A 25,147-nucleotide genomic window follows, 5' to 3' on the forward strand; every position below is an offset into this window, starting at 1 on the left:
TTGCCATTAATTGATTTCTCCATTCTAGCCATTGTCTTCACGATTGCTAGCCTGAATTCCATCTCTGACATCTTGGTTATATCTGCATCCATTTGTAAATCTGCAGCATAAGTCATAATCTCTGAGTCTTTTCTATTTTGGGGGCTCTTCTTCCTCCTAGTCATTCTGTTGATGGGTATTTGAGGGAATGTATAGAGTCCAAATTATTGACCAGAACCCAAGCAAGATGCACCTGTTTTATTGGGACCTTAGGGTTGCTGGCCTCTTGTTTTCCCAGCCTGTCTTCTGGGGGAGGGGCCTGCTGCACTGTTACTCAGGCAACCCTGTTTGGGCGGAGTTGCCCTGCCCCCCTGTGGTGGGGGATGGGCTCAGCAGGAATCAGTTTTGGGGGCTTTTGTTCTCTGGCGGCTTTCCCTGGCATCTTCCCGCGTCTCTTCTGTGAGTCAGAGCAGAAGAGACGGTTTCCAACCCTCTGCCTCAGAGTGGAGAGACTGCAGTCTGTTCTTCAGTGAGCTCTCCAGGCCATACCATCTCCGTTTCTCTCTGTGCTGCTATAAACTGCAGCATCCTTGGTTGTGCACCCCTCCACAGGGCCCCCAGTCCTGCCTCCAGGTCGGGGCACGTCTCTGCCCTTTGTGCTTCTAAAACTGCCAGCCACTCCCATTTTGCACGCGCGACCCCACATCTCTGGGTTTCTGTCCCGGGGGCTGCAGTTCTCAGGCGCTCGGGGTTTCTGCCCCGGGGGCTGCCCTAAAGTCCTTTCCCTGCCGCTACCGGGTCTGCGAGTCTGTGTCCCATCCCCAGTGTGCAAGGCTGTCGCTCACTGGCGGTGTAGGATCCCCACGGCCAGGCACCCTCCCGCTGCCGTTTATCCTCTGATATCTGCCCGCAGAATCACGGCTCCCTGCTTCATACCTCGAAACCAACCGCCTGCGATATTCTGTTTGTAGAGATCCAGATCTTCTTACATCTCAGGCTCGTTTTGAGGGTGCTCAGAGTGGTCTGGTAGATATCCAGCTCAATTCCGGGCACCAGTTGCAATAGGGTCCCCTACTCCTCCACCATCTTTCCTTCTCCCAAGATTTTTACTCTTGTATGTTTTCTTGTTATTAGTATCTTTTTAGCTTAAAGAATTATCTTTAACATTTCTTAAAAAGCTGGTTTAGTGTTGATGAACTCCTTTAGCTTTTGCTTGTCTAGAAAACTCTTTCAATTCTGATTGATAACCTTGCAGAGTATTCCTTTTTTTTTTTTTTAGACAGCTCAGGCTGAGCCCCCAGACCCACTGCCAGACAAGATGCACCAGTCTGTGTGTGAGGTCCTGCACTCTGACCTGCAGTATTCTTTATAGTTTTTGGGTTTTTTCTAGAGCATATAGATGGGTCTTTGTTTTTATCCTTCTGTCACCCTATGTCTTTTGATTGGAGCATTTAGTTCATTTGCATTCAAAGTAATTACTGATAGATACATATTTACTGACATTTTATTACTTGTCTTATAGTTGTTTCTAGAGCTTTTCTCTGATCCTTTCTTGTCTTTCTCTAATGTTTTGCTGATTTTCTTTAGGGATGTATTTGGATTTCTTTCTATTTACACTTTGCACACTTAGTTTTTTTGACATATGGTTACCATTAGGTTTGTATATAATCTCCTCTGCATATAGCAGTCTGTATCATATTTTAAGTGGAACCTATCCTTTACTCCTCTTCTCCCCATGTTGTAGGTATATGTTATTTTATTTTATATCCTTTTTTTGAGTTCCTTAACTGATTTTTACAAAAATATTCATTTTTATTGCTTTTGTTTCCCATCTTTATGCTGTCACTTTTGGTCTCTCAATTCCGCTCAAAGAGTCCTTTTTAATATTTCTTAGAGAACTGGTTTACTGCTCACAAACTCCTTTAGTTTTTGTTTGTCTGGGAAACTCTTTATCTCTCCTTCTATTCTGAATAATAGTCTTGCTCAATAGAGTATTCTTGGCTGCAGGTTTTTCCCATTCAGCACTTTGAATATATCATTCCACTTACTTCTGTCTTGGAAAGTTTCTGCTAAAAAAATCCCTTGCTGGCCCCATGAGGCTTCCCTTCTATGTAACCATCTTCTTTTATATTGCTGCTTTTAAAACTTTTTCTTTATCACTATAGTTTGCCAATTACATCAAGCTTGTTTCTCATTTTGTTTATTGAGCCCTTTATCTCTGCTATGTTATTCTTTATCTCTTTGTTAAGGATCTCATTTATGTGTTCCACTCTTTTCTCAAGTCCAGTGAGTATCCTTATGATCATTGCTTTAAATACTCTATCAGGCATGTCACTTATATCTGCTTCACTTAGATCTCTGGCCATGGCCTTGTCCTGTTCTTTAATTTGGGATAAATTTCTCCACCTTCTCCTTTTTGTCTAAGTTTCTGTGCATGTTTATCTGTGTTAGGAAACTCAGCAAAGTCTCCTGTTCTTGAGAGTGATGGCCTTATGAAGAAGGGGTCCTGTAGTGCCATGCAGTGTAGTGTCCCCTGTTGTCCAGGGCCTGGTGCTTCTGGGAGTATCTCTGATGTGTGCTGTGTTCTGCTGTTTTGTCCTGGCTACTATATCCTTCAAACCAGCCATCTGCAGAGGCTCCCTTTGCCTGTTGTGAGCAGTGTTTGGTCCCTGGCCTGAAGGTGGTGCTTTAACTAGGTGTGCTCTGGTCTGCTTGTGAAATGAGACCTGTTGCCACCACCACTCAAACTGAGGCTCTGCAAAACTCCCATGTTGAGAGATGGCAGTGTGAGCAGGGGTTTGGGGCCAGTCTTCAGTGGAAGGGGGCCTATGAAGCTGGGACTGAGGCAAGCATGACTGTGAAGGGTAGTTCCAGTGGAGTTGGGGGGTGGGGCTTGGTTTAAGCAAATTAGTTAGCAAGCATCTGCTCTGTACTTGTTATCACAGGTGTCCCTGTGGTTATGCTAAAGGGTGAGAGAAGGAAATGGTGCCATATAGTTATTTGTTCCCAGAAGGGTCTCTCTGTGAATGGTGCTTCTCTAGGACATGCTCTGAGAAGAGCAAATCATCTCCCCTCTGTTTGCCCCAGGTGCTCTTCAGATTGTTATGTCTGCCCTGTATGTCTATGGGTTCTTTGCCTGCCTCCTCTCTAGGATCAGCACAATGCCTTCTAGGCTCTATCCTAGCCAAGCCTGCTGACCTTTAAAACTCTAGGCTTTAAGCCCCACTGGTTGCCTGAAGTCACAAAATCCAGCCCCTCACTTTCCAAGCTGGAGATTCATTAATAGAGATTCATTAACGCTGTGCACCCTCCTGTGTGTCAGTCTGTCTCTCACCCTTTTCTGCAACTGTGGGTTGCCCACTACAGCAGCCACAGTCTGTTTCTCTCCTAAACCACATCTCCACTCTTTCATGTGGCCCCTTCTTTACTTTTAGTTGTGGAGTTTGTTCTGCCAGACTTCAGGTCAACTTCTGTGGTATTTAGGATGATTTGATAGTTATCTAGTTGTATTTGTGGGATGAGGCAAGCCTAGGGTCCTCTTACTCTGCCACCATATCCCTACACCTTAACACATTTTCTTTATTCATTCACCCATTGATGCTCACTTCGGTTATTTCCAAGTCTTGGGTACCATAAATAATGCTGCAGTCAACATAGGGATACATATGTCTTTTAAAGTTAGTATTTTTGTTCAGATAAATACCTAGAAGTAGATTGCTGGATCATATGGTAGTTTTACTTTAATTTTTTGAGGAACTTCCATACTGTTTCCCATAGTGGATGTACCAGTGTACATTTCTACCAACAGTGCACAAGGGTTCCCTTTTCTCCACATTCTTACCAACACTTTTTTTTTTTATAATAGCCATTCTAATGCGTGTGAAGTGATATCTCATTGTGCTTATGACATGCATTTTCCTGATGATTAATGATGAGCTCTTTTCACGTGTCTGTTGGCCATCTGTATGTCATCTTTGGAAAAATGTTTCAATCAGATTTTTTTGGCTATTGTTTGTGTTCTTAATATATTTTGGATATTATCCACTTATCATTTGCAAATATCTTCTCCCATTCTGTAGGTGGCCTTTTCATTTTGTTGACAGTTTCTTTTGCTGTGCAGAAGCTTTTTAGGTTGTAGTAGCCCTAATTGTTTTTCTTTCATCGATGTCTTACAGCTTTGAGTGTGCAGATCTCTCACCTCCTTGGTTAAATTTATTCCTATGTATCTTATTCTTTTATAAATGGGATTTTTTTCTTAAAATTTCTTCCTGAAAATTTATTAGTGTATAGAAACAACAGATTTTTGTACATTGATTTTGTATTCTGCAACTTTACTGTATTAGTTCTAAGAGTTTTGGTGGAGTCTTTATAGAGTTTCTAAATATGTCATGTGTAAATAGTGACAGTTTTACACCTCCTTTCCAATTTTTTTTTTTTTTTGGCCTAATTGCTCTGCCAAGGACTTCCAATATTATGTTGAATATAAGTGGCAAGAGTGGGCATCCTTGTCTTGTTTCTAATCTTAGGGGAAAAACATTCAGCTTTTCATCATTGAGTTTGATGTTAGCTGTGGGTTTGTCATATATGGTCTTTACTAGGCTGAGAGTTTCTATCATAAATGGTTGATTTTATCAAAAGCTTTTTCTGCCTCTGTTGAGACAATCATATAATTTTTATTCATCATTTTGTTAATGTGGTGTATCACGTTGATTGATTTGCAGATGTTGAATTATCCTTGCCTCCTTAGAATAAATCCCTCTTAATCATAGCATATGATCCTTTAATGTACAGTTGAATTATGTTGCCTGACATTTTATTCCAGCTATGTTCATCAGGGATGTTGGCCTGTAATTTTCTTTTCTTGTGGACCAGTGAAGCTGTCTGGTCCTGAACTTTTGTTCACAGGGAATTTTTGATTACTGATTCAGTCTTCTTACCAATAATCAGACTGTTCAGGTTTTTCATTTTTTCATGATTCAGTCTTGGTAGGTTATGTTTTTAAAAATTCATCTCTTCTAAGTTGTCCAATTTATTGGTATATAATTGTTCATAGTAGTCTCTTATTATCCTTTGTATTTCTGTGGTTTCATTTGTAACTTCTCTTTCATTTCTGATTTTATTTGGGTCCTTTCTTTATTCTTGGTAATACTAGCTAACGGTTTGTTAATTTTATCTTTTCAAAGAAACATCTCTTAGTTTCATTGATCTTTTCCACTGTCTTTTTATTTTATTCTAACTTTGGGCTTCATTTGATATTTTTTCCTCTAGTTCTTGAGGTGTACAGTTAGGTTGCTTACTTGATATCTTGCTTGTTAATGTAGGCGTTAATTGCTATGACCTTCCCTCTAGGAACTGCTTTTACTGTGTTCCATAAGGTTTGGTATGTTGTATTTCCATTTTCATTTGTCTCGAAGTATTTTTCCTTTGACTTCTTTGACCCATTGGTTGTTCAGGAGCATGTTGTTTAATCTCCACATACTGTTGAATTTCTAGTTTTATTTTTATAATTTTCAGTTGTATTCCATTGTGGTCAGAAAAGATGCTTGATAGAATTTCAGTCTTAAATTCATTAAGATTTGTTTTGTGGTCTAACAAATCATCTATCCTAGAGAATGTTTATGTGTTTGAGAAAAATGTGTATTCTGTTGGTTTTGAATAGAATGTTCTGTAAATATGTGTTATGACCATCTGGTCTAACGTGTAGGTTAAGTTTAATGTTTATTTTCTATGGGTGATCTATTGGTAAAAGTGGGGTATTAAAATCTCCTACTTACTGTGTCACTGTTGATTTCTCCTTTTAGGTCTATTAATTTTTGCTTTATATTTTTAGGTACTTCTATGTTGGGTGCATAAATATTTCCAAATGTTATATCCTTTCATTTGATTGACCTTTATCACTATGTGATGCCCATCTTTGTCTCTAATATCAGACAAAATAGACCTTCAAACAAAGACTGTAATAAGCATAGCTACCTCAGCTTTTTATTGGTTCCCATCCAATTTAAATCTGTGTCTCCCCTTACATCTCAAGTGAGTCTGTTTTAGGCCATGTATAGATAGGTCTTGTTTTTTTTATTTCATTCAGCCACTCTGTCTTCTGATTTTAGAATTTAGCTCATTTATAATTAGTTATTGATAGGTATGGACTTTTTGCCATTTTGTTATTTGCTTTATGGCTGCTTTTTAGTTCCTTTCTTCTCTTGCTCTCTTCCTTTGTGATTTGGTGAGTTTATTGAGTGGTATGTTTATACCTTCTTCTATTTTGTGGTTACCATGAGACTTACATACTTGTAACAGTCTATTATAAGCTTATCTAAAGCTCTACATTTTTACTCTTCCATCTGTTCTATGTTTTTGATGTCACATTTTACATCTTGTGTGTTCCTTAACTAATTATTGTACTTATTTTTACTACTTTGTCTTTTACCCTTCATACTGGCTTTATAAGTGATTAATGCACTACCTTTTCTTTATATTTACCTTTACCAGTGAGATTTATACTTTCATATGTTTTCTTGTTCCTAATTAGTGCCCTTTCTTTTCAACTTAAAGAAGTCCCTTTAACATTTTTTTGAAGAGCCAGCTTAGTGATGATGAACTCCTTTAGTTTTTGCATGTCTGGAAAACTTTATCACTCCTTCAATTCTGAATGCTTGCTGGGTAGAGTATTCTTGGTTAGCAGGGGTTTTTTGTTGTTGTTTTTTCCTTTCGGCACTTTGATTATGTTATGCCACTCCCTCTGGCTTCAGTTTCTGCTGAAAATTTGATAGTTTTATGGGGGTTCCCTGTACATAAGTTATTTTTCTCTTGTTCCTTTTAAGATTCTCTCCTTGCATTTAACTTTTTACATTTTAATTAGAATGTGTTGGGTTGTGTCCTTTTGAGTTCATCTTATTAGAAACTTTCTGGGCTTTCTAGATGTATGTTTCCTTCCTCAGGTTAGGAAAGTTTTCAGCCATTATTTCTTCAAAGAGGCTTTCTTCTCTCTTCACTTCTCCTTGGGTACCCCTATAATGTGAATGGTAGTCCACTTGATGTTGTTCCATCAGTCTCTTTTTAAAATTTTTTTTTCTTGTTGCTGCTCTGATGGGATTATGTCCAATGTGAGGTTCAAACCATTTGCTCCTCAGGGAGAAGCTCCAGGCTTTGAGTTCTCTCCCAATTGTGGGTTGCTGGGCCAGGGATGGGGTTTATAGTGAGATTGTGTCCCAGTCTCTCCTATCTACTTTAATGTGTTGGAGTTGCTTAGCCAGCCTTGAGATTTTGTTTTAAAAACTGCTCCATAAAAAATAAGATGAAAACAGAGAGGGAGGCAAATCATGAGAGACTCTTAACTGTAGGAAACAAACTGAGGGTTGCTGGATGGGGGATAGGGTAATTGGGTGATGGGCATTAAGGAGGACACTTGAAGTAATGAGCACTGGGTGTTGAATGCAACTGATAAATCAGTATATGTTAAATTGAATTTAAATAAAACATTTAAAAAAGAAACTGTACCATATATAGCTACAGACTTGATGTGTCCATAGGAGGATCTTCCTGTGTTGCCATCTTGAGCCCAGAACCCCTAAAGAAAGAGTCCACTTTTGAACCCACTGCAGTTGGGTGTATCCATAATAGTTTTGACCAAGAATTGTGGTCAAATTTGTTGCTTTGGGGCTGATTATATAATTGCTAGTGCAAACCCCTCTAGAATTATCTTTCACCATGGCAACCAACAATATATCAGACCATGTCTGCACTTCAGTCTTGGTTATGGAAAGAGGAAGACCCAGAATTGACACCTTAAGGCCACCTATGATGAGGATACAGCCTGAGTAAGACATAAATCTTTGTTGTTTTAAATTACTGAAGCTTTTTTTTTTTCCTTTTTAGGCTAGTTTAACATAGAGTCTATCCCATCAGATCGTGAGTGGGAACATCTCCTGGGCAAAGACTATGTCTTACTCATATATGTATCCCCAGGGTTTAGTATGGACCCTGACATATAGTAGGTATTCAATATTATTTTAATAACCGAAAAAAATCTTTATCAAAGCAACATCAAAATGAAGTACAATACCTAAAATTTTAGGAAACAGTTTATAAACAGCACTGGAAAATTCTGTAATTCACAGAAATTGAGTCAGATGTTTAACTTAGAAACCTGATCAAAAGGGGTTATTATATGGGTGCCTAAAACAGATTCAATGAATTACAATTACAAATTTTGTATAGACCATCCATTAAGCAAATACAGCAGTTGGCAATTGAAAGTGCTAGAGAAAAGGTTACTTAAGTGATTTACAATGCATTTCTGGTATCCAGAGATTCTCACTTTAATATTGGTGCAATGGTTATAATTTTGCATGCCTGTCTTGTTCAAGAGGTCTTTGCTTCATCAGATACATAAGACTTCTTTCCTTGTTTTCATCTTAGTACAAAAGTTCTTCCCTGTGAATGTGTATAACAGATGGATCTTGACGAATGGTATTGTTTCCCTCATGAAAGCTGCCAATTCCTCACAATAATACCTTGTGAAAACTACTATCATCAGTTTATTTGGCTTCTAACTATAGAAATATCTGACCTTTTATTGGTGACCCTAGTTCTTTAGCCCTTATAACTATACATGGATGATTATGCATGCACATAGTGTTGAACATTCACAGTATTTCTTCTAAGAACATCAACTATGCAGTCATAACATTTGTAGAACAGATGATAGTCATGTCAATATTAGGCAGAACTTTCTGAGAAAATATTACCGAAGATATATTTACATTGTAATGGTTACATGGCACCTAGAGTTTTTCTACTTCTTATGAAACAATATATTTAATTGGAAAGCGTATACTCTTTGGAATCAGATTTGTGTTTGACCTTTGTCACTTACTAATTATGTAGCTTTAAGAAAGTTAATTTCCTGGAGCCTCTTTTTCTCATCTGTACTAAGGAATAATAAGACTTATAATGCCAGGGTGGTAATTATTAGAAATATTTTGTTGAGATGATATAGCACAGTACCTGGCAAAAGTTGTCACTCATCCAAAGACAGGTATTATCAGTGTAATTGCTATCTTATATCTTCTATCCATTTCTGAATACTGTTGCAAATAAAATACCCAAGTGTATTAGTTGGGACATAGGAGGTCAGCCTTTTTTTTCTATTCAGGACTTTGATTGGACAAGGTCTACCCACATCATGAAGGGCAAATTTAGTGAAATTTACTAAAATTTCACCAATTTACATGTAAATCACATCTAAAAACACCCTCACAGAAATGTCTAAAATAATGTTTGACCAAGTATCTGGGCACTGTGGCCCAGACAAGTTGACACACAAGATTTCCTATCACACCAACTAATTCTTGCCCTTGACTTTCTGAACATACAATTCCTATACTCTACCACCTTGTGAAGAAACAAGATTATCTGATGACTAAGCAACAGCTATACTTGTTGAACTGCTCTCTGGTGGAACTTGAAAGAGACTCCTAAGATGACCATTCCTCTTATAAAACCTTTTAAGAGGTAGTTGACATCTGCATTTTGAACAGGGATTAGTCTATTTTCATGATTGGTTTATAGAACTCCTATTTTACACTAGATAAAAAGAGAAAAGAAGGGAAATGCTTTGGAGAATCTGGTATTCCTATTCCAAACCAAGAGATATGTGAAATCATTAGCAAGACTTAACAGGAATGACATATATCTAATTATGCATAAACACTGGATACATCACTAATACTCTATCCTCATTTTAGCAGAACTCACCCAGGAGCACTCTGGAAGAGCACAGCATGCTCTGTAAAGCATTCATCATGAGACAGAGTTGGTATACATTTGTGAGGATGAGGCTGAGAGAATCACAGTGAAGAAAAAATTGAAGGAGGATATTAGGTTTATGAGGCCTGTGGGGCCTTGACAACATCATCACAAAGCAACCATGAGTGGCTATGGTGAATTAAAAATCACCTGATCCAGCATGAGAGTGTCTTCATCTTTCTGTAATCTCAGTAACTTCAGTAAGGCTGAACCCTTAGTGAGAGGTTACTGGTACTACCAAAAATGATTCTACCCTAGATTTTTTTAGTCCACTGATAGGAACACTTCCATGTCATGATACCTTTGGTATCAAATAGCAATATGATATAGGGTCTCCTTAAACCACTATATAGGTGAAATGTCAACTTATCAAAAGTTAACATTAACAGCTTTATCCTAAACCTGTTCATAAGGAATTCCCTTACAGGTCCTATAAGAAATCCTCAAAGTTAAAATGTGGAGGCAGATAATTCACATCTATGTTATATATGCAAGGGTGCTCTCAACAAGTTGATTTCACTTGTGAAATTTAATATCAAACAGTGGTTGACTATCTGCCAGACATTTGCCTTCAGTAATCTCATGAGTCGATCATATGTTGTAATTGAAGTTGGAGGTTGAGATTTCTAATCATGATACCTGTTTAAATTTTTCTGTCAGCCAAAGTGTCTGTGGAGAATATTCAATTTTATTTTTTTCAAGATAGAATAAAAGCATCTCAGTATACAAATCCTAGAAACAGTCTGACCAAATCAACTCTCCCCACAATTATTCCAGCATCCCTTTCAAGAATAGTTATTTTAAAGTTGCAAAGTAGAGATTGTGTTCAGTTATTTTCAAACATCCTTTGAAAATGAATTTACACTGTCTGGTATTATCAAGTCTGTCTCTCTCTCATTCCTATTCTCTTCCCAGTCCTGTTAAAAGAAAACTAGGAGATTCAAGGGGAAGGTAAAATATGTTTGCCACCAGAATAGAATAAGCAGTAAGATAGAGTAGTCAACAGTAAGCAGAACCTCAACAGAATAGCCCTTTATTGACTGTGGGCTAATCCCACCATAAATCATGGAAAGCCAATATTGCTACTTAATATAAGAGCAAAACCCAATAATACTAAACCACAAGAACTGAGGGTACATTCAACAGCTAAGTAACTTGGATCTTTAATATTAAAGTTCAGTATTAAACATCGTAAGAAATGGAATTCCCTGGTTTAGTATAAACAATAAAAATTCTTCTTTGTTTTAATTTGGTAATTTGAGTTTTATACCTTTTCAAATGAATGCCTGATTTTTAATATATATTAATGATGAAAGTATCCTATAAGCTTAAAGCATTAATAAATTTGCCAGTGTTATAAGGTTCCAGTATTCTTATTTGGTGGCCACAATTTTAAAGTATTTTTCATTTAATTAGTTATTACTGTGGCCCCGTACACAAAATCCTTCTTTGCCTCTCCTCTCTCTCATATTTTGTAACTGGTAGAAAACTTTAAAATGATTTAAAAGTCTAATCCAAAAAGCTTTGTTTTCTTATGATAGTATACCATCAGATACAATTCAAGTTCAGTCTTGACATCATGGAACATCATATTTTGACTGTGCTTAGACACTATAAATTAAGGAGATCAGTTGAGTAAATTGCCTTTGAATAGCATCAAAATCTGTTATTTTGAGTTTGGGGAGGGCTAGGGACCATGCAGGATTAAACTGCCAGTGTACTCTTGACACCAGGACAAATCTCTGTTCTACCGCTTCTGTACATGACAGTCATTTACTGACTTTGTCTCCAACTGACTGTGAACTCTTGGACATCAAAGAGCCATGATTTTTCAAAATTGGCCTCCCCAGAGCCGACCACAATATCAAGCACATGGCTACATATCAGACATGCAATTTATCTTTACAGAGTAAATGAACAAATGAATGGACAAGCTCCCCTTGAATGGAGTTTAATTCTACCAGATTCTTATTTTATTTAAAGATTTATTATTTGAGGGAGAGAGAATCTGAAGCAAACTCCCTGCTGAGCATAGAGCCCAATAAAGGGCTTGATCTCAGGGCCCTAAAATCACCACCTGAGCCAAAACCAAGAGTCAGAAGCTTAAATGACTGAGCCACCCAGGTGTGCTATTCTTATTTTAAAAATATTTCTTATACTTCATTTTACTTTAAAGTGATGCACATTCTACAGTATTTTCAATGTGTTGCCAATGACACCATCCAACGAGGAGGCAAGTTTTAAGATTATTCAACTAACGGATTGTGAACTTTAATATTTCTTATAAATGTCATGTTCAGAAAGTTTAAAGTCCACATTATCTGGTAGGTTCTATGTGTTTGTTGTATCAATCGACAGCCCTGGCTCCCTGGAACTCTCTCTGCGTTTTCTCAGACTCTAGGTTCTGTTGGTTTTCCAATCGCTCTGCCCACATTTCTTGTTCCTCAGCCAGCACCTTCTTCTACATTACCTGCTAAAATGTCTTTGATCCTCTTCTCTTTCAACACATTCCTTCTGAGACAGCCTTCTTAATCATTTCCCCATCATCTAGGGGGTAACTGTTCTCAAACTTCAGTTTTCATCTCATTGTGTCTTTATCAATATCACCATATAGGCTAGGCCAAAAGTAGGAGTCTTTGTGAAATTTTCCTTTAACAAAATTATTATATTTAATTAATTACCAAGCCCTATTGATTCCACTTCCAGGGTGTCACTTTCCTATCTTAGTTCAGGCCTGTTTTCCCACATTTCTCTCAATTCCTTGCAGTTGAGACATTGCAGACAAATAGGTTTTCTAAAGTGTTAGCCAGACCCTTCTCTCTCCGCAAGGTTCTTTTGTAGTTTATAATTTCTTAGAGAATAACATCCAGGTCTTTTAGCATGGCATTTAAAAGACTGTTAAACTCAGTCGGCCATGACTCCCCTCACACACATGGTTACCCCATGAACTGATTTCTGTGAGCAAAGATATGATCTTCTATACCTCCATGCCTTTGCACAAGCTGTTGTTTGTTATGGTAAAGTGGACTAGCCAACTCTGAAGACTTCCAGAAATGAGGAATGTACTATTTTCCAAGGCAGCCCATTTAACATCATCTAGAACAGACACCACAAGAGTTATTCCTTGCCCTTAATTGTATTCCTTGTGGCCAAACAGAACAAGTCTAATTTTTTTCTTTTATATGATACATCTTCCAATAATTTAAAACATGTTACTCCTAGTGCTTCTATTCTCTGAGGTAAATATCCACAAAGTCCTTTAGATAAGGCTCTCTTTATCCTAGCCTGCTAAAAGTTGGCATCAAGAACTTTCCTGGGTACCCCAGATGAGGTCTGACCATGATAGAGTGAAGCTTGACTCTGCCCTTTGTATTACACACACCTCCCAACCAGCTCTCCATTATTCAGAGGTGGATTGCACAGCAAGGAGCTGGGATTCACTCTCATTGTAGAGAGAGTTGGGAATTAGGCCCCAGCTTTGTTTTCCTATACAATCTCAGCACCATTCAAAAAGCATTTGGAATTCTGAGTTTGTGGGAAAATTACCTTTTTATTTCTCCGCTGTACTTTCACCCTGTTGCCTAAAGTTAGAAAATCAAATTGGATCTGAAATCATTATGAGTTTTAGATTCCATAGAAAATGTATGAAGAGTAGAGGAGAGAAAGAGCCATGGGGGAATGTATACAGGGAAGGTTATCGATTGTTCTTCATAGGGCTGTCACCCACCATATGAAAAGGAGAAGGTGTACAACCCCCACCAGCTGGGGTTCCTTGAACTTTCCATTATCCTCTCCAAGTCCCATGAGGTACCTGGTATTAAGGCACTCCAGATGACCAAAAACAGATGACAGTGTTGCTTCTCCCAAGAGTAGTTACCTCTGAACAAATACCAAGCTCTGTAGTGTTAAAAATAAATCCCTGACAGAATTTTAATCCTGTCCTCAGATAAGAGAGATTTTAAGCCCTCAGAATTTTAAGCCCTCAGATAAGAGAGAGAGATGCTGTCCTCACCACTTAATTCCCAGGACATAAGCAAGAGCCTAAAGATGTACCTCATAGTTGCTAATGAAGTTCTGTCATCCCCAAACTAGATTCTATTACCATGTGTGAACATTCACAATTAATTATAAGATTATAATCACAATATTCAGAGTAACACCTAGAAATAAACACCTGGCTCAAAAACTATAGAAGCATTTAAATCTTAAAGGAACTTCAAAGTACTCGTATGTTGCCCATTTTTCATTTTAATTGTAAAACTATAGGCCAGGTTTTGGAAAAACCTAGCCATGATGATATATTTGTTTAAGTCTTTGCTTTAATTTCCAATAACTCTCTAAAGAAGTTATTGGAAACAGTCTCAGGGAGACACTCCTGGCCCTATTAAATCATTAATTAAACAGCTCTTAAATTTAAAACACCAGGTTTAAATGTTACTTTTACTAGTGCTACTACATGGACACCTAACTAACTTGTTCTACCTACCTACCTATGGACTCATTATCTAATTGAGAAAAAAATAAAAACGCTTCTGTATATTAATCCATTTCTGTCCACCTCTCTTTAAAAAAAAAAACTTGATGTTATCATAGTAATAATATAGGGCCTTAAATACTTTTCCAAAGTCCCCACCATTGGAGATTTTAAATCTTTTGTAGTATCAGTGTCACTCAATATCTGCATTGTTAACTATAGTAAAAACTTTTTACCTATTCTTCTTAATGAATATAAAGTTCAAGATGTTCTACTGTATTTAATTTTCCATTAAAGGACCTAGACTTAGTGGATATTAATGCAATACATAAAACATACTCTTCCCATGGTTATCTCCATTTCACCTGCTGGCAACTTCATCATTCTCTGTGCTCAGGACAAAAATTTAAGTCAGTTGTGATATGCCTCCTGTTACCCTTCCGATCCGAAATTCAACCAGTTGCCCATGCTCACTCCACTCCAGCGACACCAGCATCATTTCTGACCCTTGACTGTGATATTCCCACAGCAGCGCCCAGGGTAGGTCCTTTGTACCAGTTCTTCCCTTTACCTGGAGAGCCTGTCCTCTAGGTAGCCATGTGCCTCATCCCCTCATCCCCTGCAAGACCTCAGGCAAATACGCAAGCTCCCTTGCTCAGCGCTCTCCATTGCCCTCCAGCTTTCCTTTCTTCCATAGCACCTATCACCATATACCATACTATCTACTTCACCTACTTATTTTTGTCTCCCTCTATGTGATAGGTTGAATTCTAGAGATTTCTGTCCCCTCATTATTAAAATAAACACTAATCTAAAGACTGTTGTGAAGGGACTTTGCAAGGTCATTAAAGTTACTCAACAGCTGATCTTAACATAAGAAGATCATCTGGGTTCTCTGGGTGGAGCCAATGTAATTACCTGACCCTCAGAAGCAGAAGAGTAAGGCAGAAGAGAGATGGGGGAAGGGTGGTCAGAGAGGTTCAAGGTGTGGGAAAGACTCCATGTGTCATGGCTGGTTTGAAAATGAATGTGACCAGGAGAGCAGGCATTTTGACGGAGGTAAGAGAGAGGCTCCCTTATGCCAGCTACTAAAGAAATAGAAACCTCATTCCTGCCCTTACAAGGAATGGAATTCTGTCAACACACTGAATGAGCTTAGAAGCAGATTCTCCCCGTACAACCTCCAGCAAGAAACACAGTCCTGCTGTGAAAAGATGAAACAGCCCATGTTTTCGGCCTTGTGAAACCCGGAGCTGAGAGACCATGGAGCCGGGCTGGGGCCCAGTCTTACCTACAGAGAATAAATGAATGTTATGGTAAGTCCCAGAATTTGCAAAGGCAGCAAACGAAAACTAGTATATGCTCTATGAGGGCACGGATCCCCATCTCGGAGTTTTCTTCATGCTGTGTTGCAGAACCTAGAATAACACCTCACAACAACAGACAATAAATACTTGTTGAATGAATGAATATACACGGTATACGCATTCTTTCCCATGAAATCTATATTTTACAAGATGATAGAATTTTTTGCCCCAAAACATTGAATAAAAAATATTAAAAATGTAAAAGGTGAGTTGATTTGAAAACGGTCTAATCAGTAGTTTGTATCTTTGAAGTTAGTGGTGGTTGGCTACCACCTCCTAATGTACTGGTTTTCAAAATGCATGTTGTAACATATTGGCAGGTCATAAAAACAATTTATGGGGTTGAGATAGGTAAGAAGGAAGGAAATAAAACAAAAAAACCCTTAGAATTTTAATTTTAGTGTGGGGTGTATGAGTGTGTGTGTACACTGGATCACACTGTAAGATGTATTTCTTACTCTAAGTACCATCAAAATAATTGGAAAACAAGGGCCCTAAAGGTCACCGTACTCTATGCTGTGGACCAGGATGCAATTTAGGGCCTGACCAGAGGTGAGATGAAGACAAATGAATGGTGAATGTGTCTGTTAAGAAAGGGCTGATCAGGAAAGAACTACACTATCCCGCATCTGTGATTAAATTTGCAAGGCAAGAGAGAGCACTATGGTTGAAGAATTCACACAAATTGCACCATCTTAAGGTGAGGAAATGAACCTTTTTCCTCTTGCTTGCTTTCTTTTCTTTTTTTTTTTTTTTTTTTGGCCTTGGGGCTGGAATAGTGCCCCTGGACAGTGTTCAGAACCCCACCCCCACCCCCCATCACAGAACAGTCACTGAGTCTTGGTATAAAATCCAGCAACATCTGGAAGAAGATGACTTGAGGCTTTAATCAGCAAAGCATCTTAAAATGCTGTTTCTTTTCTCCCTTACAGGGAAAGGATTAAAAACCCAAATACTTATCCATCTTCTGAGATTAGCCAGTTATTAGTGTCATATAAATTTAGCTGGAGAGGAAGTTAGAAATGTCCTTGGCATGTGGAACCAAAAAATAAATCCTGGTTAAAGGAACTCGAAATTGAATCTAACTCAATATCCTCATTTATTTTGCAGATGAGGATGCTGAACTAAAGGCTTATACTATCCCCATTATTATAAAAATGTTACTCTTATATTTATCCATGATTCCAGTGTTTGTCAGTGGACTGCATATGGATGACTAGAATAATGCAACTGTACACTATTCATTCCCCCACTCTAGGGCATACGCCTGGTTGGCAGGGACCATACCATACATCTTTGTACTCTCATTAGTGCCTACTGTGGTTTGGGAAATTAAGATAATACCTGCAATACACTTAGAGTGCCTCGTACACTCTAAGAGCTAAGTGAATGCCTTCATATATGCTTTTGTTGCTTTGATTGTAATAAGAGCATTGTTATTATTACAGGATGTTTATGCATGGGAAATTCTTCATACCTGCTGATTTTCTTTGCATTATTTGCCAAAATGAAATCATATTTTACGCACTTAAAATCCACTTATATTTGAAGAGACTTTAGAAAAAGAGTTCTTATCTGCTTGAGGCACTTTAAGTAAATTAGTAAAGATGAAAGAATTCCAATTAGTTAAAAATTACCCAGAAAATGTGTCAAGTATCTGAAAAGTAAATAGACCTAGGATTTGTGATTCATAAAGATAATATTTCTAATGAAAATACAGAATCTTGTATACTCTGAAGGTCATCTTTCTTTAGGTAAGAACCAGACTTAAGAGCTGCATGACCATTGGTGTTTAGAACCCATACCCATGGCCTCGGACTGTGAATTCTAAGATCAAAATGTGACTTCCTTTAGGAGATGTTCCACAGAGAAGGAATATCACAACATTCAAAGAAATGAATCACAGTCTATTTTTTCTGAGGATCCAACAATGTTATCAAAGATTTTTTTTTCTCAAATCTTACAAGCTCTACAGCACCTTTCCCCCTGCTACTTTTGTATTATATAGAGTATAATTATGTGCTCTTTCACACTGGAAAGAGTATTCTTTTATTAATGACTCTTTGAAAAGTTCTTTATTATTTATCTTTGAAAGTGAGTTTGAAATCGAAGGGCTCTCATGACTTTTCCTTTCTTTCTTTTTAACTTTGGAGTTCTTAAAAGTAATACAATAGGTGGTTACAGAGGTCATAGGCAGTCATAAGTTTCCACCTTTAAGGTAAGAAATAGGGTTCAGGAAACAAAGGTTGCATCCTCCTTTTCCTCCAGAATAAGTGTTTGGGGTACTGAAGAACATGACTGCAAAATACTGATATTCCAAGAGGGGTTGTCTATTCTTTGCCTTTTCTCCCTTGTTGGGACAAATAGAAAATGGATCAGAATAATAAGCTTCCTGAATCTGGTACAAAGACAGAGGGGGGTATAATTCACACCTATAGTAGGAATGTAAATTCCAAATTAGTCTTAAATGAGGAATTCACCCAGCCCATAATCTGTAGCCAATTCTGGAAAGTACCACCACATCTCTGCTGAGGCTAAGCAAGTCTCATTGCTGTTTTTGGCTGACTGCTTTTTTTCTAACATTCGGCTTACCGGAGCACTCCAGATTGAATATGGGCAATTAAAAGGAAGGGTGTACATTATTGCAAATTTTAATCATTTCTCGAGCCATTTTGCTTGCAGTCATAATCCCACAAGACCAACATATCTTGCATAAGAAACTCAGATGACTTTTGACTGCAAGCAACTCTTCGGTTACTTAACCTATTCATGCTTAACTTCTGGACTTTCCCCATTTGTGGCTGGAACCTGCCAAATCAGGACTGCAGTGGCTGCTTGGCTTCCCACAGCCATGGCTAACTTATTTAAGCCTGGCAAATGAACAATAATGCCAATGAATCAAAAAATGATCAGAATTCTTCTCGATTCCACTGCTGCTATTTATGTATGGCAGGAGCTGCCTCTGTCCAACACTTCCACGGTGTACAAAGTAATACTGGGCCAGAGCTATTTCAAAAATTGGTATCTCCTGTACTTTTTGTACTATTTCAGTGGAGACAGCAGAACAGTAATAACCTGATGACCTCGGAAACTTTGTTTTTTGAGGCCTCAGGGAAATGTAGCCAAATTGTTTTGGTAAACCAAAAAAACACTCAAAATTGCACATAATTTTGCCTAGCCATTTGGAATACCATGATGTCCCTTGAGTTGGAAATGTCTACATAGCTTCCTACTCACCAGCAGTCTTTTTCTTGTGAAGAAAAACAAAAGATAATCATTTACTTTAATTGTATTCAAGAAACTCCATCTTTCAGGAGGATCTAGATATGGTCTTCCTCACAAGTTCTCAGCCTCTCATCCATCTTGTTTAATTACAAGATGAAAACCAGTTAAATGTGAAGAATTGCGGAGACTGAATTTTAAGTTTGGACCGCTGAGAATATGGCACAGCCCGGAGGGAAGCAGCACTTCTAACACAATTTACTGTGGGAATTTAGATCGCATGGTCCTGACCTTTTCATTTCAACGATCCAGAAAGTTAAAGATAATTTTAAAGGTCTCCCTAATATGAATAGAACGGTAGGAAGCTTTCCTCACTATTACTTAAGAATAAGTTAAATTATCTAGTTTAAACTACAGGTTAAGAGATTAGGTTCTGGAATGAGACTGCTCGGTTTGACCCTGGCTTCCCTCCTGTTCATTAGCTGTGAGACCTTGGGAAGTCACTGAAGGTTTTGAAACTTTGGTTTACTCATCTGTAAAAAGGAGATAATAATATTATCTTCCTCACTGGGCTGTTAAGAGGATTAAATGTGCTCATTCACATGAAGTACTTTGTTCGGTTTATGGCATATGTTTTAAGTATCCAATAAATGTTAGCTTCCTCGTGTCCACTGAAGTAATAAAAAACAGAGTTTAGTCGTAGAGTGCTATTTTTTTTTTTTAATTTGCTTCAGAATCTCAAATCTTCAATGAATTTCCGTGAGTGCTATTTTGGACTAAGAATTTATAGTGTTAGGGAAGGAAATATTTTCATGCTATAAAAAACATAAGTAAATTTCATACTGCCAGGATGTTTTTAACAAATCAATATGGTTTATATCATGTGCTAACTGAATAATACAATTATTCTAATTAACTGATCATGCACTCTGTGGGTTTGGGAAAAGTATGTCAGCATTTAGCCAACAAAAAGAGTCATGAATAATTTGAAAAATATGAGCTTATTATTTATGCTATTAGAAACTTACTTTTGTGTGTCTGAACAGATTGTGCACTAAACATATTCAACAGACTGAATTATATATCTGATAGGATTTAAAAATAATCCTCTTGAATATGTCCAGAGAGGTTTTAAAAAAAAAAAACAGAACTATTATTAAACAATGTGGTAAATTAACCAGTCTCTGGTTTTACGTTACTTTTTATAAAATATCATCTTATATCATTATTCTGTTCTAGTCCCCAATTATCCAATTCTGATCAATAGTCTGCTTTCCCCTAAAAGCAAATAGCAAAACAAGACAGAACTTTCGTTTGCTGATTCTACAGAAAATTTAAATTCTGCCAATCCAGAATATCCATGGAGCTAATTAGGAAAGCAAAGAATAAAGCTAACCATTTTTCACTTCTCTCCCATGTCCCAGAAGTCAATCAGTGCAAGCTGAAAGACATCATTGTCTGAAGAGTATTCTTTTCATACTGACTCTGAGATTTAGAAACTGCTCTCAGTAACTCATTACAAAGTTAACCATTAGAAAACCATTTATTGACCCAGAAATCAGGAAGATCAAAATAATTACTTTCATAAAAATGAAAGACTCTTAGTTGTGAAATTGTATTGAGTCATATGTAAAATAAATTCTTTTTTCCCAGAATATATTCAAATTATTGTCCATTAGAAGAATAAGGGATTGAGGTCACCTTCTCAGCATTTACCATGCACCCTTGGGAGGTTTCACATTACTATCAGTATCTCATGAAAGAACACACAACATTGATTTATTAAATAACATGACAGTTGATGGCAATCTATAGAAGATGCTATTCTGGGCAAAAAAATGTGCTATGAAAAAATGAATTAGGAAGAAAATGGGGGGGGAATGTAGTATGGAAAACTATACTCTTCATTCTACAACCATCACTTAATGATGTTAGTGCACATGTCCATGCTCTATAAATTCAGAGACATTTTTGCAATCCCAAGCTGGCAGTCCACTTACCCTAGTTGTTTTCACTTTATTCCCAGAGGAACAGCTCCATCCTTTCCGATCCGGAAGAACTTTACATTCCTCTCCCTCAAGACATGGCTGCATATGGCACCACCATTTCTGTTCCACTATTGAAGCTACAGGAGATTAAAAAAAAAAAAAAATCAATTCAGTGTTTTCTGTTTGGGCTAGTTAATTCTCCGGGTGCACATTTAAAGAGGAACAAAGGGCACCGATCTTTCCCACTATTAGGTAGATTGGGCTTTGAAGCATGCTTCTCTTTTTGTCCACAGAGGCTAAATCTTTCTAGATATTCTGACTAAAAGAATTTGTATTTTCTATTTTAGTTTATTGTGGTAAGAACACCTAACATGAGCTCTACCCTCATAACAAATAGTATTGTTAATTAATTAAATGCACATTATGGAAGGATTTTTTTTTCATGTGAATGTACAGGCTTCATGAAAACTAATATATTGGAAAGAAACTTATGTAGACATACGCATGCACTGATTTACCTAAACATATAAGAAAATCAACCTATGACCAGTTTGGAGTCAATGTAATACTTCCCACAAGTAGGCTAAAATTAGGAGGATACTAGAGTTAATGCAATTTTTTTAACTGTGGGCAGTAACCATCATCAAGGAATGAGCCATGCTAACAGGAATACTTAAATTATTATTTATGGTAACAGTAATTAAATAGATCCATATGTATGTCCTATTGTAATTAGGTGAAACCTCCAATGAAGAAATTAATATTTTGATGGATCTCCATAAAAATCAATATTTCATGTGAATTCAAGGTACAATTACAAATTCACTCATTTGTATGGTGCTTATTATTTTTTCATTCTTAAGAATCATCCATGGGTTTAGGTCACCATACTGTTTAATCCTCTATTTTCATCTCTCCTTTCCCAATTAATTTACACACACATGCCCTCCACAGGTAAATCAGTATTTCATGGTATCAAAGTAAGAAGCACATGGACTTGTTGGAACCTCACTAGAATGCCTTTTGTTACAAAACTGCATAAGGTCTTAGACCTTCTTCTGGAGGATTTTAGATTTCAGAATGCCCCCCTAAATAATCTCTCATCAACCACATGATTTATGGAATGGTCCCTCAGGACTGACCACAGTCAACAGCATTATAGTGGAGTTCCAGTTCTAACCAGTCCCCAGCTACATGACCACCATGAGCAATGGAAGAAGTCGCACCATCCACACAAGATGGAGCAGCTCGCGTGGTGCCTGCCACCTGCCCAGGGAAGCAGGAGCACTTGACTGTCTGTGATCGCTCTTCTATCTTGTTCTTATTACAGCATCTGTGGAGTGCCACCACCTCGCAAGTGCCCGTTTTAACATGGTGAGCTGCACAAACAAAAGAGATAAGACAACATTGAGAAAGTTTTGGCTTCTCCCCCCTCTTTTTAATTAGAAGTACATTAAATATAGCTCTATAAGGGATCCACCATGCATGAAACTAGAAACACAACGATGCTGACTCCATATGCAGATTTGATTTCTTTTCTAAATGTGCAAGGACCATTTCTGTCAGTAAATGCTTGGTGAAGCAGGAACAATTAGTGACCAGATTAGAATGAGCTGTTAGAACAGTCTGAAATATAGAGACAATATGTGGCTCCATCAAAAACATACTTATTTGCATATGACTTTTTTGTCCAACATGTTAATCAAAGAAAGGCTAACCCCTTGACAAGGCGCCCTGCAATGGGGCTAAGAACAGACCTCTTCTCAAAGTGGGGGAGGGCTAAGGTTACATTGTTCCTCTAGGGGTGAGTGCAAAGGCCAGACAGGGAACCTCTTTTCAGAAAGCAAGGAGGTAAAGGGTGGAACCCATCTCCTCAGTATTCCTCTGCCCAGTTTCCCTGGGAATGAGCTAATTGGGAATTCTTGAAATTGCTGCCATTTTCCTGAAAGTCCCAGCCAGTGTCAGTCCTAAAAATCTTTTTTTCCCATGTTGCCTTGAGGGAAAAACTGCCACCAATAGCCAACAACTGTAGCCAGAATGTGGATAGATTTATACCTAGCCTGGGAGCCCCATCCAATAAGCTGTGGGGCTCCCCCCACCCAGCCCATTAACCTGGCAGAAAGGCGCCTGAATGCTTTGGGTACTTGAGATTTGTGGACCTCACTTAGCACATTATGATAGGGTTCTAGTTTGCCTTTAATTTTTTTTTTTTTTTGGAACCATTTCATCTTCAGAGTATTAACCCTACTTTGAAACAATAAAGCAGAAGTTTCATCTGCTAAAAATAAAAAGTTTAAAATCAAACATTAGTTGAAACACTGCTTTCAGAAATTTAAAAAATGTCTTATAAAAACCAGATCTGAAACTGTTTAACATTATAAACATATCAAGACCCATTTTGTAAATGAGATCAGTATATCATGTATTAATCTTCCCCTTGGGGATGAGTATCACTGTGCAGAACTCAGGTTAGACAGCTTGCTTAGATTTTTCTTGCAAGAGAAAACAAATCACACATTGTCCATCCCTCCATGCAAGACCAAGAAACTTGGGTGTGACATATGGCTTTGACATGTGATCCTCAAAAGAACTTTCAAGAAACAGATATCATTTCCATTGCCACAAAGATTTTCCTGCCACTGTAGATACAAATGGGGATTTCTCTATGTTTAACTCAAACATAAGGCTATCTCTGTGGAAAGTTTAAAAACTTGAGAGCCAGACTTCTTACTTCTTCTGCTCTAGAAAATATTTTCTTAGCTAAGGATGATTCAGTTTGGTTTAATTTATTGAATACTTTGCATTATATCATACAAGTCAATATGCTAACTTTTTGTACTGCACTTCACTTAAGCACATTTTGATTGAGTCAATACCACACCTCAGGTATGGTTCTGAGTATTGGGGATATAATGATGAAAAGGAGGGACATAGAGCCTGCCCTCAGCTCATATTCCTGTGTAGAAAACAAATTATAAATACCTGTTAATGATTAAGACAATACTAGATTTTTAAGCTCTTGAAGGAACTGCAGTAGAGTAAGGGGAAAGTAATCAGGGAGGGAAAGTGTATTTTTGTGTCAGAGAGGACCCCTGTGAGATAATCAGAATGATGACCTGAGTGCTGAGAGGGAAGCATCTGTTATGAGGATCTAAGAAAGGAAGGGCATTCCAAAGAGAAGCAGCAGCAAATGGTGGGGAACTGAAATGGGAAAATGTGTGATGTGTTCCCAGGACAGCAATATGACTAGTGTGGCAATAGTGCGGTTGAACAATTGGGAGATCTAGTGAACTGTGTCAGAAATGTGGGGAGAGCAGGGGACTAGGAAAGATGGCAGAGGAGTAGGGGACCCTATTTCAACCGGTCCCCAGAATTGAGCTGGATATCTACCAGACCACTCTGAGCACCCACGAAACCAGCCTGAGATGTAAGAACATCTGGATCTCTACAAACAGAATATCGCAGGCGGTTGGTTTCGAGGTACGAAGCAGGGAGCCATGATTCCACGGGCAGATATCGGAGGATAAATGGCAGCGGAGGGTGCCTGGCCATGGGGATCCTACACCGCCAGTGAGTGACAGCCTCGCGTGCTGCGGACGGGGCACAGACTTGCAGACTTGTAGCGGCGGGGAAAGGACTCTAGGGCAGCTCCCAGGGTGGAAACCTGGAGCGGTGGGGTCGCATAGGTGAACTGGGGGCAGCTGGCGGTTTTAGAAGCACAAAGGGCAGAGACGTGCCCCGACCTGGAGGCAGGACTGGGAGCGCTGCGGAGGGGCGCACAACGCAGGACGCTGCAGTTTATAGCAGCATGGACAGAAACGGAGACGGTGTGGGCTGGAGAGCTCACCGAAGAACAGACTGCGGTCTCTCTGCTCTGAGGCACAGGGTTGGAAACTGTCTCTTCTGCTCTGTCTCACGGAAGAGACACGGAAAGACACCAGGGAAAGCCGCCAGAGAATAAAAGCCCCAAACATTGATTCCCACTGAGCCCATCCCCCGCCACAGGGGGGCAGGGCAACTCCGCCCAAACAGGGTTGCCTGAGTAACAGTGCGGCAGGCCCCTCCCTCAGAAGACAGGCTGGGAAAACAAGAGGCCAGCAACCCTAAGGTCCCATGAAAACAGGTGCATCTTGCTTGGGTTCTGGTCAATAATTTGGACTCTATACATTCCCTCAAATACCCATCAACAGAATGACTAGGAGGAAGAGCCCCCAAAATAGAAAAGACTCAGAGATTATGACTTATGCTGCAGATTTACAAATGGATGCAGATATAACCAAGATGTCAGAGATGGAATTCAGGCTAGCAAT

General features: G+C 38.4%; 1 protein-coding gene across 2 annotated transcripts in view; it reads right to left on the bottom strand.

Moving 5' to 3' along the window:
- Positions 1-25,147, bottom strand: part of TAFA2 (TAFA chemokine like family member 2) — a 425,372-nt gene that overhangs the window by 23,929 nt on the left and 376,296 nt on the right. For both annotated transcript variants that reach the window (XR_014145740.1, XM_081821979.1), the window contains exons 3-4: positions 22,064-22,216; positions 20,850-20,974 (exon numbers count right to left, since the gene is read on the bottom strand). Coding sequence is in view for 1 of the 2 variants with exons in the window: in XM_081821979.1 (XP_081678105.1) it covers positions 20,850-20,974; positions 22,064-22,216 (278 nt within the window). In the remaining variant the exon portion in view is untranslated. The remainder of the gene's footprint in view (positions 1-20,849; positions 20,975-22,063; positions 22,217-25,147) is intronic.

The sequence above is a fragment of the Leptonychotes weddellii genome, chromosome 5 (genome assembly GCF_054177405.1).
Source record: "Leptonychotes weddellii isolate Sample4059 chromosome 5, ASM5417740v2, whole genome shotgun sequence".
Taxonomy (NCBI): Eukaryota; Metazoa; Chordata; class Mammalia; order Carnivora; family Phocidae; genus Leptonychotes; species Leptonychotes weddellii.